The 12,649-nt window shown below is 41.4% G+C and overlaps 1 protein-coding gene across 1 annotated transcript in view; it reads right to left on the bottom strand.

Moving 5' to 3' along the window:
- POGZ (pogo transposable element derived with ZNF domain) overlaps positions 1 to 12,649 on the bottom strand; it is a 75,858-nt gene that overhangs the window by 25,625 nt on the left and 37,584 nt on the right. Inside the window, exons 9-11 of the mRNA XM_085082648.1 lie at positions 9,184 to 9,539; positions 4,612 to 4,766; positions 1,186 to 1,286 (exon numbers count right to left, since the gene is read on the bottom strand). Of these exons, the coding sequence (XP_084938774.1) occupies positions 1,186 to 1,286; positions 4,612 to 4,766; positions 9,184 to 9,539 (612 nt within the window). The remainder of the gene's footprint in view (positions 1 to 1,185; positions 1,287 to 4,611; positions 4,767 to 9,183; positions 9,540 to 12,649) is intronic.

The following is a 12,649-nucleotide window of genomic DNA, read 5'->3' as shown; positions in this document are numbered from 1 at the left end:
TGAAGTCGTTTTGGATGCAAAAATCAGATTTTTTGGCCCAAAAAAACAGGATTTTTGGTGTTAAATCCTGGAAATTTTTTCTCCAAGGTCTCCTGGAATTCTCCTATAATTTTTTTTTATTTTTCCCATGGAATTCCATCCCAAAAATCCCAGGAATTCTCTCACCTGGCACACGTAGGGCATCTCAGGGAATCATTCTGGAGGTTTTTGAAGTCGTTTTCGAGGCAAAAATCACATTTTTTGACCCCGAAAACCAGGATTTTTGGTGTTAAATCCTAGAAATTTTTTCTCCAACTTCTCCTGGAATTCTCCTGGAATTTTCTGTATTTTCCCTGGAATTTTAGCCCCAAAATCCCAGGAATTCTCTCACCTGGCAGACGTAGGGCATCTCACAGAGTCATTTTTGAGTGGTTTTGGACACAAAAATCGCATTTTTTGGTGCCAAATCCTGGGAATTTTTTCTTTCTGGAATTCTCCTGGAATTTTCTGTATTTTCCCTGGAATTCCACCCCAAAATCCCGGGAATTCTCTCACCTGGCACACGTAGGGCATCTCCCAGAGTCATTTTTGAGTGATTTTGGAGGCAAAAATTGCATTTTTTGGCCCCAAAAAACAGAATTTTTGGTGCCAAATCCTGGGAGTTTTTTCTACCTGGAATTCTCCGTATTTTCCCTGGAATTCCACCCCAAAATCCCAGGATTTCTCTCACCTGGCACACGTAGGGCATCTCCCAGAATCATTTTTGAGTGGTTTTGGAGCCAAAAATCGCATTTTTTGGTGCCAAATCTTGGGAATTTTTTCTACCTGGAATTTTTTTATTTTTCCCTGGAATTTTAGCCCCAAAATCCCAGGAATTCTCTCACCTGACACACGTAGGGCATCTCACAGAGTCATTTTTGAGTGGTTCTGGACACAAAAATCGCATTTTTTGTCCTAAAATCCCAGGAATTTTTTCTTCCTGGAATTCCCCTGTAACTTTTTTTTATTTTTCCCTGGAATTCCATCCCAAAAATCCCAGGAATTCTCTCACCTGGCAGACGTAGGGCATCTTACAGAATCATTTTTGAGTGATTTTGGACACAAAAATCACATTTTTTGTCCCAAAATCCTGGGAATTTTTTCTATCTGGAATTTTTTTTGATTTTTCCCTGGAATTCCACCCCAAAATCCCAGGAATTCTCTCACCTGGCAGACGTAGGGCATCTCGCCAGGCTTGTGGGTGTCCTTCATGTGCTGCAGGAAGAGCGGCTCGCTCTCGAACGCCCACTCACAGATCTTGCACTTGGCTGGGGAAAATGGGGAAAATTATCGGGATTTTGGGAAAATTATTGGGGTTTTGGGGGAGTTGTTGGGGTTTGGGGGGAATTGAGGAGGTGGAGGGGTGGGAAAGGGGAAAAAAAGGGGAAAAAAAGGGGGAAAAATGGGGGAAAATAGGGGGAAAATGGGGAAAAAAAGGAAAAAATGGTAGGAAAAAATAGGGAAAAATGGGGAAAAAATGGGGAAAATGGGGAAAAATGGGGAAAAATGGGAGGAGAAAGGGGGTAAAATGGGAAAAAAGGGGGAAAAATTGGGGAAAATGGGAGGAAAAATGGGGGGAAAGAGAGGGAAAAAGAAAGGGGAAAAGGGAGGAAAAGGGGAAAAAAGGGAAAAAGGGGAAAAGAGCAAAAATGGGGGTGAATGGGGGAAACAGTGAAAAGAAAGGGAAAAAAGGGGAAAAAAGGGGAGAAAAGGGGAGAAAAGGGAAAAAGGGGGAAAAAGGGGAAAAAGGGAAAAAGGGAGAAAGGGGAGAAAGGGGAGAAAAGGGGAGAAAAAGGGAAAAAAGGGAAAAAGGGAAAAAAGGGGAAAAAAGGAAGAGGGAAAAAGGGAAAAAGGGGAAAAAAGGGGAAATGAGGGGAAAAAATGGGAATAAGGGAAAAAATGGGAAAAAGGGGGAAAAAAGGGAGAAAAAAGGGAGAAAAAAAGGGAAAAAAGGGGAAAAAGGGAGAAAAGGGGGAAAAGGGGAAATGGGAAAAAAAAGGGAAAAAGGGGAAAAAAGGGGAAAAAAGGGGAAAAAAGGGGAAAAAAGGGGAAAAAAGGGGAAAAAGGGGAAAAAATGGGAAAAAGGAAGGAAATGGGGGAAAAAGGAGGGAGAAAGAGAAGGAAAAAGGAGTAAAAAGAGGGAGAAAGGGAAAATGAGATGGAAAAAGAGTTGGAAGAAAAGGGAAAAGGGGGAAAAATGGGGAGAAGAGAAGGGAAAGAAATGGGGAAAAATGGGGGGAAAAGGGGAGAGAGGGAAAAGTGGGGAAAAAGAGATGAAAAAGAGAGGAAAAAGGGGAAAAAGAAGAAGAAAGAGCAGGAAAAAGAGATGGAAAAAGGGGAAAAAAGGGGGAAAGAAATGGGGAAAAATGGGTGAAAATGGGAAAAAGAAAGGGAAAAAGGAGGAAAATGCAGGCAAGGGGGAGAAGAGAGGGGAAAGAAATGGGGAAAAATGAGGGAAAAGGGAAAAAGGGGGGAAAATGAGAAAGAAAGGGGAAAGAAATGGGGGAAAATGGGGAAAAATGGGGAAAACAGAGGATAAAAAAAGGATAGAAAGGGGAGAAAAGAGAGGGGAAAAGGACCAAAATTCCCCAAAAATTCCAAAAAAATCCCTAAAATTCCCGAAAAATTACCCAAAAAATCCCCCCAAAATCCCCAAATAGTCCCAAAACTCCCCAAAAATTCCAAAAAATTCTAAAAAACTCCCCAAAACTCCCCAAAAAATTCCCAAAATCCCAAACTCCTACTGGAGCACTGCTAGGGGCTGTGGACTTTCTCCAGGTGGCACTGGAGCTGGAAAGGGTGGAGAGGAGAAACCGGAATGGGATTTGGGGTGAAATCACCCCAAAATTATCCCAAATTTGGGCTAAAAATTCCCAAAAAATTCCCAAAAATTCAAAAAAAATTCCGAAAAATTCTCAAAAAATCCAAAAAAATTCCCCAAAATTCCCCCAAATATTCTCCCAAAATCCCCAAAAAATTCTCAAAAATTCCCCAAATGTTCCCAAAAATTCCCCCAAAATTCCCAAATTTAGGCTAAAAATTCCAAAAAAATTCCCAAAAAATAAAAAAAAAAAGTCCAAAAAAGTCTAAAAAATTCCAAGAATCCCCCAAAATAACCGGAATGGGATTTGGGATGAAATCACCAAAGATATGACAGAGGAACAACAACTCTCCCTACAGAAATTCCAAAAAAAATCCCGAAGTTGGGCTAAAAATTCCCAAAACATTCCCAAGAATTCCCCATAAATCCCAAAAAAATTCCCCAAAATTCCCAAAAATTAAAAAAAAATTCTCCAAAAAATCCCAAAAAATGCTTAAAAAATCCCCAAAATTTAAAAAAAACCCAAACAAAAATTAAAAATTCCCAAAAAATTCCCAAAATTCCCCAAAAAGCCAAAAAACATCCCCAAAAATTCCCCAAAAATTCCCAAATCTAGGCTAAAAATTAAAAAAAAATTCCCAAAAAATCCCCCCAAAAAATAAAAAAAATACCCCAAAAATCCCCAAAAATTCTGAAAAATTAAGAAATATTCCCCAAAAAATCCCCAAAAATTTCCCCAAAGTTCCCAAAAAATTCCCAAAAATTCTAAAAAATTCCCAAAAAATCTCCAAAAGTCCCCAAAACTCCTCAAAACTCCCCAAAATTAAAAAAAAAATCCCAAAAATTCCCCCAAAAATAAAAAAAAAATTCCAAAAAACCGCGAAACATTCCCACAAAATCCCCAAAACTCCCCAAAATTCCCCCCAAAAATCCCCAAATTCCCCGAAATGCCTACTGGAGCACTGCTAGGGTCTGTGGATGTTCTCCAGGTGGCACTGGAGCTGGAAAGGGTGGAGAGGAGAAACCTGGATGGGATTTGGGGTGAAATCACCCCAAAATTATCCCAAATTTGGGCTAAAAATTCCCCAAAAATTCCCAAAAAAAATCCCCCAAAATTCCCCAAAACTCCCCAAAAAATTTCCCCAAAAATTCCCACAAATTCTGAAAAATTCCAAAAAAATCTCAAATTTGGGCTAAAAATTCCCCAAAAAAATCTCCACAGTTCCCCAAAAATTCTGAAAAATTCCCAAAAAATCCCCAAAAATCCCCCCAAAAAATTCCCCAAAAAATTCCCAAAAAAATTCTGAAAAAAATCTGATAAAATTCCCCAAAAATCCCAAAAAAATCCCCAAAAATCCCCCAAAAAATTCCCCAAAAAATTCTCAAAAATTCCCCAAAAATCCCAAAAAATTCCCTAAAAATTCCGAAAAATTCCCAAAAAATTCCAAAAAAATTCCGAAAAATTCCCCAAAAAATCCCCCAAAATTCCGAAAAATTCCCCAAAAAGTTCCCAAAATTTCCCCAAAAATCCCAAAAAATTCCCCAAAAATTCCCCAAAAATTCCCCGAAAATTTCCCAAAAATCCAAAAAAATTCCCCAAAAATTCCCAAAATCCAAAAAAATCTAAAAAATTCCCCATAAATCCCCAAAAATTCAGAAAAATCCCCCAAAAATCCCAAATTTAAGCTAAAAATCCCCAAAAAAATCCCCAAAACCCCCCAAAAAAATTCCCAAAAAATTCCCAAAATCCCCAAATTCCCCAAAACTCCTACTGGAGGACTCGTAGGGGCTGTGGACGTTCTCCAGGTGGCACTGGAGCTGGAAGGGAGTGCTGAAGGTCCTGTAGCAGTGCTGGCAGATGGTGTGAACATCCACCTCGCCGTTCTGCTGCTCCAGCTCCACGTGGTGCTTCATGTGGTTCATGAACCTGCAGGGAAATTCCCAAAATTCAGGGGATTTTGGAGTCAAAACCTGGGAAAAATGGGAATTCCTGTGTTTCTGGGTCGTTTTTGGGTTGTTTTTTGTGAATTTTTGGTGAATTTTGGGGTTTTTTCCCGGAGAATTTGGATTTTCATGCTGGGAAAATTCACATTTTTGAGGTTGTTTTAGGAGAATTTGGATTCTCACGCTGGGAAAATCTTTCCCAGGTAATTTCTGGTTAATTTTTGGGGTATTTTTGGGTTTTTTTGTGGAGAATTTGGATTCTCATCCTGGGAAAAACAGAAATTCCTGTGTTCCTGGGTCATTTTGGGTGAATTTTTTGGGATATTTTTGGAGTTATTTGTGGAGAATTTGGATTCTCATGCTGCTCCAGCTCCACGTGGTGCTTCATGTGGTTCATGAACCTGCGGGAAAATTCCCAAAATTCAGGGGATTTTGGAGGCAAATCCTGGGAAAATGGGAATTCCTGTGTTTCTGGGTCGTTTTTCGGTTGTTTTTTGTGACTTTTTGGTGAATTTTTGGGGTTTTTTCCCAGAGAATTTGGATTCTCATGCTGGGAAAATTCACTTTTTTGGAGTTGTTTTTAGAGAATTCAGATTCTCATGCTGGGAAAAACAGAAATTCCTGTGTTCCTAGGTCATTTTGGGTGAATTTTTTGGGATATTTTTTGGGTTATTTGTGGAGAATTTGGATTCTCATGCTGCTCCAGCTCCACGTGGTGCTTCATGTGGTTCATGAACCTGCCGGGAAATTCCCAAAATTCAGGGGATTTTGGAGTCAAATCCTGGGAAAAACTGAAATTCCTTTTTTTTCAGGTCATTTTTTGTGAATTTTTGGGGAATTTTTGGGGTTATTTGTCGAGAATTGAGATTTTTATCCTGGGAAAATTCACATTTTTGGGGTTCATGAACCTGCAGGGGGGAGAGAATTCCCAAAATTTCATGGGATTTCTGAGGCAAATCCTGGGAAAAACGAGAATTCCCATGTTTCTGGGTCGTTTTTGGGTCATTTTTTGTGAATTTTTGGTGAATTTTTGGGGTTTTTTCTGGAGAATTTGGATTTTCATCCAGGGAAAATTCACATTTTTGAGGTTGTTTTTGGAGAATTTGGATTCTCATGCTGGGAAAATTTTTCCCAGGTAATTTCTGGTGAATTTTTGGGGTATTTTTTGGGGTTATTTGTGGAGAATTTGGATTCTCATGCTGCTCCAGCTCCACGTGGTGCTTCATGTGGTTCATGAACCTGCCGGGAAATTCCCAAAATTCAGGGGATTTCGGAGGTAAATCCTGAAAAAAGCTGAAATTCCCATGTTGCTGGGTCATTTTCAGGTTATTTTTGGGGTTATTTGTGGAGAATTTGGATTCTCATCCTGAGAAAATTCACATTTTTGGGGTTATTTCTGGAGAATTCAGATTCTCATCCTGGGAAAATCCTCACTCCACACATTCCCAGCTCATTCCTGGTGTGTTTTTGGGGTTATTTTTGGAGAATTTCAATTCTCATCCTGAGAAAATTCACATTTTGGGATTATTTGTGGAGAATTCAGATTCTCATCCTGGGAAAATCTACAATTCTGGGTAGTTTCCAGGTCATTTCCAGGTCACTTTCAGGTCATTTCTGGTGAATTTTTGGGATTATTTTTGAGGAATTTGGATTCTCATCCAGGGAAAATTCACATTTTTGGGGTTATTTTAGGAGAATTTAGATTCTCATCCTGGAAAAAGTCTACAATTCCTGTATTTCTGGCTCATTTCCAGGTCATTTTCAGGCTATTTCTGGTGAATTTTTGGGGGTTTTTTTTGAGAATTTGGATTCTCATGCTGGGAAAATTCACATTTTTGGGGTTGTTTTTGGAGAATTCAGATTCTCAACCTGAGAAAATTCAGTTCACACATTCCCAGCTCATTCCTGGTGTATTTTTGGGGTTATTTTTGGAGAATTCAGATTCTCATCCTGAGAAAATTCACATTTTTGGATTTATTTGTGGAGAATTCAGATTCTCATCCTGAGAAAATCTACAATTTCTGTATTTCTGGGTCATTCCCAGGTCATTCCCAGGTCATTTCTGTTGAATTTTTAGGGTTATTTTTGGAGAATTTGGATTCTCATCCTGAGAAAATTCACATTTTTGGGGTTATTTTTGGAGAATTTGGATTTTTGTGCTAGGAAAATTCACATTTTTGGGGTTATTTGTGAAGAATTCAGATTCTCACACTCAGAAAATCCTCACTCCACACATTCCCAGCTCATTCCTGGTGTGTTTTTGGGGTTATTTTTGGAGAATTCAGATTCTCATCCTGAGAAAATTCACATTTTTGGGATTATTTGTGGAGAATTCAGATTCTCATCCTGAGAAAATCTCCAATTTCTGTATTCCTGGGTCATTCCCAGGTCATTCCCAGGTCATTTCTGTTGAATTTTTGGGGTTATTTTTGGAGAATTTGGATTCTCCTCCTGGGAAAATTCACATTTTTGAGGTTATTTTTGAGGAATTCAGATTCTCACACTGAGAAAATCCACACTCCACACATTCCCAGCTCATTCCTGGTGTATTTTTGGGACACACCTGGTATTCCTGGGGTATTTTTGGGGTTATTTCTGGAGAATTCCTCGCTGGAAGGAGGTTGGCACTCGGGGACAGCCTGGCACTGCCACCCCCTGTGTCCCCATTAACCCTTTCATCACTCCCAGGTCATTCCCAGGTTATCCATGGATTATTCCCAGATTTTTTGGGGATTTTTTGGGATTGTCACTGACCTGATGTTGCTCTTGAGGCGCTTGGTGCAGTGGGGACAGCGGAAGGAGGTTGGCACTCGGGGACAGCCTGGCACTGCCACCCCCATTAACCCTTTCATCACTCCCATCCCATTCCCAGGTTATCCATAGATTATTCCCATATAATTCCCAGATAAATCCCATACTGTCACTCACCTGATGTTGTTCTTGAGGCGCTTGGTGCAGTGGGGACACCTGAACGACGTTGGCACTCGGGGACAGCCTGGCACTGCCACCCCCATTAACCCTTTCATCACTCCCAGGTCATTCCCAGGTTATCCCAGCCCCATTCCCGGGTTTTTTTTGGGGTTTTTTTGGGACTGTCGCTCACCTGATGTTGTTCTTGAGGCGCTTGGTGCAGTGGGGACACCTGAAGGAGGTTGGCACTCGGGGACAGCCTGGCACTGCCACCCCCTGTGTCCCCATTAACCCTTTCATCACTGCCATCACTCCCATCAACCCCATCCCATTCCCAGGTTATTCCCAGGTTATCCATGGATTATTCCCAGGTTTTTTGGGACTGTCACTCACCTGATGTTGTTCTTGAGGCGCTTGGTGCAGTGAGGACACCTGAAGGAGGTTGGCACTCGGGGACAGCCTGGCACTGCCACCCCCATTAACCCTTTCCCACACCATTCCCAGGTTATTTTTTGGGATTTTTTGGGACTGTCACTCACCTGATGTTGTTCTTGAGGCGCTTGGTGCAGTGGGGACACCTGAAGGAGGTTGGCACTCGGGGACAGCCTGGCACTGCCACCCCCATTAACCCTTTCTCACACCATTCCCAGGTTATCCCATCCCGTTCCCAGATGTTTTTGGGGATTTTTTTGGGACTGTCACTGACCTGATGTTGTTCTTGAGGCGCTTGGTGCAGTGGGGACACCTGAAGGAGGTTGGCACTCGGGGACAGCCTGGCACTGCCACCCCCATTAACCCTTTCTCACACCATTCCCAGGTTATCCCATCCCATTCCCAGGATATTTTTGGGATTGTTCCCAGTTTGTCACTCACCTGATGTTGTTCTTGAGGCGCTTGGTGCAGTGGGGACACCGGAATGACGTTGGCACTCGGGGACAGCCTGGCACTGCCACCCCCATTAACCCTTTCATCACTCCCAGGTTATCCATAGATTATTCCCATATAATTCCCAGATAAATCCCATACTGTCACTCACCTGATGTTGTTCTTGAGGCGCTTGGTGCAGTGAGGACACCGGAATGACGTTGGCACTCGGGGACAGCCTGGCACTGCCACCCCCTTGCCCCCATTAACCCTTTCCCACACCATTCCCAGGATATTTTTGGGGATTTTTTGGGCTCAATGCTCACCTGATGTTGTTCTTGAGGCGCTTGGTGCAGTGAGGACACCTGAACGACGTTGGCACTCGGGGACAGCCTGGCACTGCCACCCCCTTGCCCCCATTAACCCTTTCCCACACCATTCCCAGGTTATTTTCGGGGATTTTTTGGGCTCAATGCTCACCTGATGTTGTTCTTGAGGCGCTTGGTGCAGTGAGGACAGCGGAAGGAGGTTGGCACTCGGGGACAGCCTGGCACTGCCACCCCCATTAACCCTTTCCCATCCCATTCCCAGGTTATTTTTGGGATTGTTCCCAGTTTGTCACTCACCTGATGTTGTTCTTGAGGCGCTTGGTGCAGTGGGGACACCGGAATGACGTTGGCACTCGGGGACAGCCTGGCACTGCCACGCCCTTGCCGCCGTCCCGCCCGTAGTAGAACTCATCCACCAGCATGATCAGCTTGGCCTGGGCGGGGTCAGCCACGCCCTCACCTGCCTCAGGTGTGCCGCGGGGCGGGGCGGGGCAGGGGGCGGGGCACAGGGTGGGCGTGGCCGGGGTGGGCGTGGCCGGGGTGGGCGTGGCCTGGGGCGGGCAGGGGGAGGGGGCTTTGGCGGGGGGAGGGGCGGCGTCGGAATCCAGGGATTTGCGTTTCTTCAGGAATTCCACCAGCTCCGGGCAGCAGTACTGCAACGGGGAGGGAAGGGTTAATGGGTAATTAATTCATTGATTGGGGTGGGGAACGGGGGGTGGGGTTGGTAATTGGGGTTGGGATTAATTAATTGGGATGGTAAAGTGGGGATGGGATTGGTAATTGGGGGGTTAAAGTGGGGTGGGATTAATTAATTAATTGGGATGTTAAACAGGGGATGGTATTGTTAATTGAGATGTTAAACAGGGGATGGGATTGTTAATTGAGATGTTAAACTGGGGATGGAATTGATTAATTGGCATGTTAAACTGGGAATGGGATTAATTAATTGCAGTGTTAAAGTGGGAATGGAATTAATTGGGATGTTAAAATGGGGCTGGGATTATTAATTGAGATGTTAAACTGGGGCTGGAATTGATTAATTGGGATGTTAAACTGGGAATGGGATTAATTAATTGGGATGTTAAAGTGGGTTTGGATTAATTAATTGAGATGTTAAACTGGGGATGGAATTAATTAGTTGGGATATTAAAGTGGGGATGGGATTGGTAATTGGGGGTTTAAACTGGGGATGGGATTAATTAATTGGGGTGTTAAACTGGGGCTGGGATTAATTAATTGGGATGTTAAACTGGGGATGGGATTGGTAATTGGGGTTGGAATTAATTAATTGGGATTAATTAATTGGGGATTGAATTGTTAACTGAGATGGTAAACTGGGGGTGGAATCAATTAACTGGGATGTTAAACTGGGGATGGGTTTAATTAATTGGGATGTTAAAGTGGGGATGGGATTGGTAATTGGGGTTGGGATTAATTCATTGGGATGGTAAAGTGGGGATGGAATTAATTCATTTACAGGCATTAAACTGGGGATGGAATTTATTAATTGGGATGGTAAAGTGGGGATGGGATTGGTAATTAGGGTGTTAAAGTGGGGATGGGATTAATTAATTGAGATGGTAAAGTGGGGATGGGATTAATTAATTGGGATGTTTAACTGGGGATGGGATTAATTAATTGGGGTTGGAATTAATTAATTGGGATGTTTAAGTGGGGATGGAATTAATTCATTTACAGGCATTAAACTGGGGTTGGGATTAATTAATTGAGATGTCAAAGTGGGAATGGTATTAAATAATTGGTGTGTTAAATTGGGGATGGAATTAGTTAATTGAGATGTTAAACTGGGGATGGAATTGGTAATTGAGATGTTAATCTGGGGCTGGGATTATTAATTGGGGTGTTAAAGTGAGGGTGGGATTGTTAATTGGGGTTGGAATTAATTAATTGGGATGTTAAAGTGAGGGTGGGATTGTTAATTGGGGTTGGGATTAATTAATTGGGATGGAAAATTGGAGATGGAATTAATTAATTGGGATGTTAAAGTGGGGATGGGATTAATTAATTGACACATTAAACTGGGGGGTCGCTAATTAATTAATCGAGATGTTAAAGTGGGGATGGGATTAATTAATTTACAGGAATTAAACTGGGGATGGAATTAATTCATTGGGATGTTGAAGTGGGGATGGGATTGTTAATTGGGGTTGGGATTAATTAATTGGGATGGAAAATTGGGGATGGAATTGGTAATTGGGGTTGGAATTAATTAATTTGGATGTTAAACTGGGGATGGAATTAATTCATTTATAGGCATTAAAGTGGGGTTGGGATTAATTAATTGGAATGTTAAAAGTGGGGTTGGAATTATTAATTGGGATGGTAAAGTGGGGTGGGATTAATTAATTGGGATGGGATTGTTAATTGGGGTGTTAAACTGGGGATGGGATTAATTAATTGGGATGTTAAACTGGGGTTGGGATTGTTAATTGGGATGTTAAAGTGGGGATGGGATTAATTAATTGGGATGTGAAACTGGGGATGGAATTAGTTCATTGAGATGTTAAACTGGGGCTGGGATTAATTGCCACTCATTAAACTGGATCTAGAATTAATTAATTTACAGTCATTAAACAGAGTCTGGAATTAATCTCCACTCATTAAACTGGGGCTGGAATTAATTACTTTACAGGCATTAAACTGGGGCTAGAAATAATTAATCCCCACTCATTAAACTGGGGCTGGAATTAATTACTTTACAAGCATTAAACTGGGGCTGGAATTAATTAATCTCCACTCATTAAACTGGATCTAGAATTAATTAATTTACAGACATTAAACTGGTCTGGAATTAATCTCCTCTCATTAAACTGAGGCTGGAATTAATTAATTTACAGGCTAAACTGAGTCTGGAATAAATCCCCCCTCATTAAACTGGTCTGGAATTAATTACTTTGCAGGCATTAAACTGGGGCTGGAAATAATTAATTTACAGGCATTAAACTGGGGCTGGAATTAATTAATTTACAGGCATTAAACTGGGGCTGGAATTAATTAATCTCCACTCATTAAACTGAGTCTGGAATTAATTAATTTACAGGCATTAAACTGGGTCTGGAATTAATCCATCCACACTAAATTGGATCTAGAAATAATTAATTTACAGACATTAAACTGGGTCTGGAATTAATTAACTGAGATGTTAAACTGGGTCTGGAATTAATTAGTTTACAGGCATTAAACTGAGTCTGGAATTAATCTCCACTCATTAAACTGGATCTAGAATTAATTAATTTACAGATATTAAACTGGTCTGGAATTAATTAATCTCCACTCATTAAACTGGTCTGGAATTAATTAATCTCCACTCATTAAACTGGTCTGGAATGAATTAATCCCCACTCATTAAACAGGGTCTGGAATAATTAATTGAGACATTAAACTGGGGCTGGAATTAATTAATCTCCACTCATTAAACTGGTCTGGAATTAATTAATTTACAGGCATTAATCTGGGGCTGGAATTAATTAATCCCCACTCATTAAACTGAGTCTGGAATTAATTAATTGAGACATTAAACTGGGTGTGGAATTCCAAATTTGGGAATAATTTACACACCTGTTCCCTGCAGGATTTCCCTAAAAATCATGGAATTTCCCAAGGAATTTCCTATAGAATTCCTAATTTGGGAACAAATTCCAGACGTGTGTTCCCTGAAGGATTTCCTTAAAAATCATGGAATTTTGGGAATTTTAGGATTTTTGGGCTCACTTACACATGTGTAATCCCTGCAGGATTTCCC

The sequence above is a fragment of the Lichenostomus cassidix genome, chromosome 25, assembly GCF_008360975.1.
Source record: "Lichenostomus cassidix isolate B80296 chromosome 25, HeHo_3.0, whole genome shotgun sequence".
NCBI classification, from domain to species: domain Eukaryota; kingdom Metazoa; phylum Chordata; class Aves; order Passeriformes; family Meliphagidae; genus Lichenostomus; species Lichenostomus cassidix.
This window is presented reverse-complemented; position numbering and strand designations above follow the sequence as displayed.